This window comes from Gadus chalcogrammus, chromosome 6, assembly GCF_026213295.1.
Source record: "Gadus chalcogrammus isolate NIFS_2021 chromosome 6, NIFS_Gcha_1.0, whole genome shotgun sequence".
Taxonomy (NCBI): domain Eukaryota; kingdom Metazoa; phylum Chordata; class Actinopteri; order Gadiformes; family Gadidae; genus Gadus; species Gadus chalcogrammus.
In genome coordinates, this window is record NC_079417.1 from 13881898 (window position 1) to 13890475 (window position 8578).

At 46.7% G+C, this 8578-nt stretch overlaps 1 protein-coding gene across 1 annotated transcript; it reads left to right on the forward strand.

Annotated features, from left to right (window-relative positions):
* Positions 1–2592: 2592 nt before the first annotated feature.
* LOC130384096 (5-hydroxytryptamine receptor 1A-alpha-like) lies at positions 2593–4250 on the forward strand. Its single transcript, XM_056592112.1, has one exon. The coding sequence runs from the start codon at positions 2593–2595 to the stop codon at positions 3880–3882; it is 1290 nt and encodes a 429-aa protein (XP_056448087.1). The 3' UTR covers positions 3883–4250.
* Positions 4251–8578: the final 4328 nt, after the last annotated feature.

Consider the following 8578-nt stretch of genomic DNA (forward strand, 5'->3'; position numbering starts at 1 on the left):
GTGGTTGGGGTGGAGGAGGTCATCCATGCCCGGGGCCCATCGGAACGTGCTCTCCCTCCCATCCCACCGGGCTGCAGGATGCCAGCGTACGTATGAGTAGACGGACTCCCGCTTCGCCCTTCGTCGTGCGCGGCGGTTTTAAACGCCTCTGTTCTCCCCGTCCTTTCCCTGCCGCTCCTCCCCCCGTCTCCCTCGCCCCCCCTGAGCCTCCCCACACTCTCCCCGCTCCTGCCTGCCACGGCCCTCTCCTCTCTGCCCTCGATCCGAGCGAACCCCCCCCTCTCTCGTTGGTCCACGTTGCAGGCCTTCCTGGTCACTTTCCTCCCGGCCAGCCGTTCCATGCGCCCGGTTGTCCCTGCGCTCTCTGGGCTCGAGTTCCCCCTGTGGTGAGGGCTCTGCCTCTCTGGATCCGGACCGCCGGCCGGTCGGCTTGCACTGCTGCCTCTGCTGGCCTCCCCGGCTCCGTCGGATCGCTCTCCACGCGAACCAAATACACCTGAGCTGTCGTCACTCATGACGGGACCCCTTCAACTCCTTTGTGGTCGGCCGGTCAGTAAACCTGATCCCAGCCCCCCACTGGCTCAGCCTTTGACCCTCCCCAGTGGGTCCTCCATGGATGCTTTCCCCCTGTGCCCCTCTCCACAGTTCTGTTTCCCTGGTGGTGGTGATGGTGGTGGTTGTGGTGGTGGTGGTGGTGGTGGTGGTGGTGGTGGTGGTGGTGGTGGTGGTGGTGGTGGTGGAATTACTCTGGGCCCTAGGAGGGGAGTGCTCAGTGTGTCCGCCAGCAGATAACAGAGATGAGCCAGAACAGGAACACTTCCCAACACGTCTCTCTCTGTCAACTCCTGGGACATTCCACACTGTTGACATGGCCATTGCACCCCGTCCCATCACCAAACCCTCCCCCACCCTACCTCCCACCCACCCGTACACAATGGCTCCACTGTTCATGCCCTTGCCCTCCCCCCACCCTATCCATTGTTCTTCAGGTAATCTATAGAATACAATCTGTGAAAAATATATAGAATTAACCAGAGCCATTCTCTCTCCCTTGCTGCCATGTCAAGTCAGCCCTTTCACTCTCTGGTTCACACAGTGTGTGCCTGGTGTGTGTGGTTTGTTTGTGTGTGTGTGTGTGTGTGTGTGTGTGTGTGTGTGTGTGTGTGTGTGTGTGTGTGTGTGTGTGTGTGTGTGTGTGTGTGTGTGTGTGTGTGTGTGTGTGTGTGTGTGTGTGTGTGTGTGTGTGTGTGTCTGTGTCTGTGTGTCTGTGTGTGTTTGTTTTCGTTGAATGAAAGACAAAGTTATGAAAAGTTGGGCTTTGATCCTCGAATATACATACACCTACAGTATTACGTATAGCATTAGGGATTGTATTATGAGACTTCAAAAAATTAATTTTGAATAGTATAGCTGTGAATGAACGGCAGACCTGATTTCACTATGGCTGCATCTCTTGTAAATGTATTGAAAGAATTGTAGTAAATATTGTAAAAATGTCATACATTTAGCTGCAACAATCGCATTCAAAATCTTCTTGTTTTCTTTTCGTTCCTTCTCCACCAGTGTGAATTTCATTTCACGACACTGTCCGTCCTTTTTAGTCCCTGTTGGTATATTATTTGTCTGAATTGGCGCTATCCCCTTAAGATGAGGCGGCGACCTGAACAGTACCAGTCACGACCACCAGATGGCAGGAGACCCCTGTTAGGGGTCAGCTAAGAGCTGTCCGTGGTGCTGAAATACGTTGCGCTTTCAACAACGTGTTGTTTGCCTTTGCGTTCCAATTATTATACATTTAAAATAATTAAATTAAATTCTTTCTTCAATAAGTAGGACTACATTGTTTTTTATATACTTTGGAATTAAGCTTATTTTTTTCCGATTCAGATCCTAAAACACAGGTAGGTCTACACTTGGATGAATTGTAAATTACCTAACACTGCGATAACTGCCATAAAAACAAGTCCTCACTGTAACGCCTGTTTTAGACACGACTTGTACCTAACAGCGGACACTCCTGGTTCTCGACTTCACCACAGACGGTTCTATGTTTCCAATAGAGAACTCTTTTCAATCTGACCCATCCACAGCCTTGCGCGAAAACAAAAGCAAGTTTAAAAGAAAAAGATCCGGAGAGAGAGGAGCACCCCGTCGTTTCTGCAGGTGTCTGGAGCAAAGGGCAGAGCAGCACTGAGGACGGGGGAACAAAACTCCGGGACGACCTCCTCGCGGTCTGACGTACCCGGTGCCTCTGCTATAAATGAATTCCAAGCGTCACTGGGCTCAGAAATATTCGCAGTTCCAGTGAGCACCCCTCTCCGCCGACATCCACAGCACTCTTTACGCACATTCCCCCACCCCCCTCCCCCCAAACACACGCGCACTTCACAACACATACCCAAACACGTATGCGTCATGCGCCCTAAAGAGAGAGACGGCACGGACGAGGTGACTCCGATGGACCCGAGCAGTAGCGAACACGCCACCAAACAGATGTGAGCGACTGACCCCCCACTCCTGTAGAAGCTCCCCCCTCCCCCTCCAGCTGTCCCGGGATAGTGCTCTCTGAGCGCGTACGGAGTGGGGTGAATTATGGATTTTCCAGCAACCACCGGCAACGACAGCAACGCCACCTCGGGGTCCCCCGGCGGGGGTCTCGGTATGGTCGCGCGCTGGAACTCCAGCGAGAACGGCAGCGCGGCAACGGGCTCTACGGCGGAGGACATGGAGCTGAGTTACCAGGTGGTCACCTCTCTGCTGCTGGCGGCCCTCATCCTCTGCTCCACGTTCGGCAACGCGTGCGTCGTGGCGGCGATCGCCTTGGAGAGGTCCCTCCAGAATGTAGCCAACTACCTGATCGGGTCCCTGGCCGTGACTGACTTGATGGTGTCGGTGCTCGTGCTTCCCATGGCGGCCCTCTACCAAGTGCTGAACAAGTGGACTTTGGGGCAGACGATTTGTGATATATTTATCTCTTTGGATGTACTGTGTTGCACCTCGTCCATCCTGCACCTGTGCGCCATAGCCTTGGACAGGTACTGGGCCATCACGGACCCCATCGACTATGTCAACAAGCGGACACCTCGGCGAGCGGCGATCTTGATCAGTGTCACCTGGCTGATCGGTTTCTCCATTTCCATTCCGCCTATGTTAGGCTGGAGGAGCGCGGAGGACAGGGCGAACCCCGACGCGTGCACCATCAGCCAGGACCCGGGGTACACCATCTACTCCACTTTTGGGGCTTTTTACATCCCACTCATCCTCATGTTGGTCTTATACGGAAAGATCTTTAAAGCGGCCCGCTTCCGAATTCGGAAGACGGTGAAGAAGACTGAGAAAGTTAAAGTGTCGGACAAAAGCTTCAGCGTGTCTCCGGCGCTGTTTCATAAGAAGACCAACGGGGAGACAGGAGACAAGGGCTGGAAGCTCGGCGCGGAGTCCAAGATGAACTCCCCATGCGTAAACGGCGCGGCGAGACGTGCAGAGGAAGGTGAGTCGCTGGAGATCATAGAGGTGATCAGCAACTCTAAAACCCATCTCCCTCTGCCCAACACCCCGCAGTCGTCCCACGGTTGCGATCACACGAACGACAAGGCGTTGGACGCCAAGAAAAAAATTGCGATGGCCAGAGAGCGCAAAACGGTGAAGACCTTGGGGATCATCATGGGGACGTTCATCGTGTGCTGGCTGCCGTTCTTCATCGTAGCGCTGGTGCTGCCTTTCTGCGCGGAGAGCTGCTTCATGCCCGATCAGCTGATGGCAGTCATCAGTTGGCTGGGCTACTCCAACTCCCTCCTGAACCCCATCATTTACGCGTACTTCAACAAGGACTTCCAGAGCGCTTTCAAGAAAATCATGAAGTGCAAATTTCACAGACATTGACGAGGCATGCTGGTATGCACAATGAACGCAGTGTTTGTTTTTTTTGCATTTACTTTGTATGGACTAAACAAAGACAGAAAGACAGCAAGGAAATGTGTATCGAATATGAAAAAGCAAAAAAAAAAAGAATATACAAGGACAATCACGTTACGGAGTTGGATGGATGAGGGACCACGTATTTGTATGGACGGACGAGAGAGAGGGAACCCAGAAGGTTTGATCGCGGTTTAGATTCCGGTTTAATCGATGTTGTAGCTCTTGCCTATACGCAGCATCGTTGTTTCATGCAATACATGTCATGACGTGTGCTGACTACATCATGCATCCATACGGGACTACTCAACCATGAGCTTTGTAGAGCTGAACAAATAAAGGCAATGTAACTTTATCAATGAGAAGTCTGACTGTGGACTAAGTTATTCTGAAAAGAACATAGGGAGGGGGCGTATAAGAACACATAAGGCCTACGTGATAACGAATGCAGCCACACGTTTCCATGTTGCAATAAATCATGAATCAATATTGAAGAGTGTTCAACAAATTGGAACACTCGATTAATTTTGGGGTGCATTGCATAGGATGTTGTTTGGGTAATAAGGGTGTATTGCAGTTGAAATATGTATGGTTATTGAACCATCATCAGAGTTGATGTATAATATTTCCAACGCATGTTTTTTTTTCTGTCTACAATTAAGTAGGTTATTGCAGATATTCTGCGATTTCTGGACTAGCTCAGTATCAGCTGAAAGTCTTCCTGCCTGTCTGACTGTGTTCACTTCCTGGATTCACAGCCAGGGGTTTCGACCTTTTGTCATGATACCCTATGTTGGTGGGCAGGATAGCATACAGAAAGCTGGAATGCAAACGCAGCATACAGCAGACTGACAGACACCTGCTTCCAGTGCTGCACATCCACGATGAAATACACCTGGTACAATATTTGTGCCTCTTAAAACATCTAGCCAGATTTTCCTGGTAAGATTGTGTAGTTAAAGTTGAACTGAAAAATAACCTATAATGGAATAGTGTTGACAAAGGCAACAACATCTCAGTTGCATTTGAGGAGATAACCTTATATGCAATTTTCACCTTAAGCTGGACCCATGAGCTGAAAGACGATACCTGCAATCTGGTTGTCATGGCAGCTTCACACTTTTTTATGGTTATCACAATCACCAATCAATATCATCAATATTTGATGTTAGCTATTATAGCTAACAGCTATATTACCTGATAATATAAAACACACTTCAAATGCTAACAAACTGCGTTCAATGACACCATATTTGCAGTATGTATCATACAGTATATGATAAAACATCACATTTCAGTCATACATAACACTATAATATATCCTTTTTTATTTTCTGACTTCTTTGGAGACCATAACCTGAGTGGTTTAAAATGTTTACACACACGTCACACACACACACACACACACACACACACACACACACACACACACACACACACACACACACACACACACACACACACACACACACACACAGACACACACACACACACACACACACACAGACAGACAGACAGACAGACAGACAGACAGACAGACAGACAGACAGACAGACAGACAGACAGACAGACAGACAGACAGACAGACAGACAGACAGACAGACAGACAGACAGACAGACAGACAGACAGACAGACAGACAGACAGACAGACAGACAGACAGACAAACAGACAGACAGACAGACAGACAGACAGACAGACAGACAGACAGACAGACAGACAGACAGACAGACAGACAGACAGACAGACACACACACCATAGGTTCTGATCAGTTTATCAAGAGCACTTAGTGCTTGACAAGTAATTGAGGGGGAGAAATGTGCTATGATAATGCAAATAAATTACAAAGTAGATCACATAGGATCAACAACAAGAGGCTTGAGTTAGGTTTATGCCCAAGGGTTCTCTTAGGTGGTCTGAGGCCATCAGGGATTGGACTCAGAATCTTAGGTGGCGGGAGTTGAACTCCCTAGCCACTTACTTACTCTTCAGATAATCCTTTATGCAGTGCTTCTCTATCCTTGGGTCGAGACCCCAACACAGGGGTCGAGACCCCAACACAACCTGCTATGAACATTAGGTCTCAGCAGGTTACTGAACTATAAACTATAGACATTAAATGATGGACTGATTTCTCATACTCCAGGCCTATCCATTATTTTTTATTCCGGCTTTTATGGGGTCCATTTGCAATCTTGTGAATCCCTTTTTCTGAGGAACTGATATCAGATATGTGAGTCTGTTGCAACTACAGCCCTACGTCGCTGAAGCCTTTCCATGCCTCTTTCTCCCCCATCTGTGCCAAATATTCTGCCTTGTCTAGTGTGTGGACATCCTCATGGGGGGAGAGGAAGTGCTGAGGCTACATGGAGCTTAGTGGACTGAGGCAGTGGTTGTGCTTTGGTTCCTCCTGAGTCACCCAGTCAGCCAGGCCCATTAATGACATTACATTTTGGTCGTGGGACCCTGGGATTACTAACAGCTGACCTGCTTTGATCCCTCTCATAACGGGAAAGGATTGGCCACGCTAATCCCGCTCCCACTGCAGGTCCTTAAGAGCAGGTATAGCTGCAAGGTTTGGCATAGGAGGGTTGTATCAGCAGGAACATGGCCGCAAGCAGCTTCAAAATAAGAGGGAGGGGGAGTGACAAGATGAGAGATGGGATTTTGGCACAGAGATTGGAAATGAGGATGGTGTAAGGGGAGGAGAGGAGGGGAGAGGGGAGGAGGGGAGAGGGGAGGAGGGGAGAGGGGAGGGGCCAGATAATGAAAAGAAAAGAGAGGAGAGGAGGGGAGAGAAGGCAAGGGGAAAAGAAAAGAAAGGCCACAGAGGAGGGGAGATGAGATGAGAAACAAGGAAAGAACATGAGAGGATGAGAGATGGTAGGAACATAATGGGAAAGAAAGGATAAGAGGGGAGAATAATCAAAAGGAAAGGAGAGGAGAGGAGAAATTAGAAAGGAAAGGAAAGAAGGGGAGATTAAATGAAAGGAAAATAAATGATAAAAGGGGAGGGCAAAGGAACGGAGAGGAGAGGAGAGGAGAGGAGATAAAAGGGAAGGAAATGATAGGAGGGGAGAGGAAAGGAAAGGAAAGGCAAGGAGACAAGACCTCCGATCCGGATTACACAAATCAGTGGCACTAGCACTAGGGATTATGTGGTTGATACCACATGTGCTCCACTGCCCTCTGGCCTCTCACTATTGAAGAGTACCTAGAATGTAGTCCGACCACGCTCCTGCATTAGGCCAATGGTAATGGTTGAAAATGAACAATAAACATCACATTCAAATCCCCCATGGCATGCAACAGTTAGGTGAGCACTCTCTAAAAGACTGTGATGCCCCAAATACAAGATTACAAAAGGAACGAACTTGCTGCTGATATATAATGCATATTTGTTTTAATAAACACGCGCAAAAGCAAAGCCTCTAACACATTCTTAAAAAAAATTGTTTAAACCAAAGCTTAAAGCCAATCTAAGTAACTTAGGTAAAACAGCGGCAGTTTTACTTAAGTATAGTGATGTATGTAGCCATACGAACCATGACATACAAAACATCTGTGCACCCTATGCAAGAGGACATGATCTGCATACGCATAGAGAGTATCCCATCTGTGCATTACTTATAACGGATGCTTCTGCTGATGATTGGGGTCCCTACAGTGAAAGCTACTGTCTCACACTACATGTTGCCTTGGCCCCTGCACAATATTTCTCCTACATGTAAAATGTAAAATACAGTGCTTCCAGGCATTCACAACAAACGGTAGTGCAATTCAAACCAATTATTGTAGAAAAAAGAAGAAAGGTTTAGGAGCAGATGGTGGGTGAATTGTGAAAGTTATAGAAGTGACATGAAGTCAGATGGCGCTGGTTGTGATAATGGTTTTGATTGGTTTTGGAAAACAATTATTATGCTAATTTTATGCAAATTAATATTTCAGTAACAGGTTTATATGACCTGTTTTTTCGGGAGATGCAAAGCCTTGTTGTTGAACAACCATACAACTTTATTGCTTTGCTTGGCCACAGGCAGCCTGCTTTGAAATGTTAAGTTTAATTATGCTCCTCTTAAATTAAACATTTGGCCAATTTGAAATATTTGTTCCATATTCAAGCATTATTCTCAATCCTTAAAGCTTAATATATAATTTACATTTTAATTACATTTAGAATTACATTTATTGATAAATACATTTCTTGATAATCTGTTATTTAAAAAGTAGAATCAAATTAGACTAGCAATTAGACTGGGGATTGAATTTATTATCTTAGGAGTCAAACATTCTACCCACTTATCCATTCATGCAGTTTGTGCAATGCACACACTACCACTATGCAATATATTCTTCCAATGCAACTCCATATCAATACCTATGATAATCAGGTGTTAAGAAGGAAATACTTTACCTTTTTTTTGCAATTATCTGAGGCTTGAACCAATAACATTAAGATATGGAATTTACCAATGAGCCATCTTAATTTGAGTATACTTATTCTTTAAATACACACATATATAATTCCGCAGTTCTATTGTATGGAGATATTTAAGCCAAATTTATAGATGATGATATAACTGTTAAGTAATGGTCTGATTAACATAAAATCCTCACTACTGTGACCATAGAGCAGAGCGAAATAAAAGTTTCCTTTTTCATA

Excerpts from the sequence above, each read along its gene's own strand:
- LOC130384096 (XM_056592112.1), top strand. The coding sequence starts at position 2,593 with ATGGATTTTCCAGCAACCACCGGCAACGACAGCAACGCCACCTCGGGG.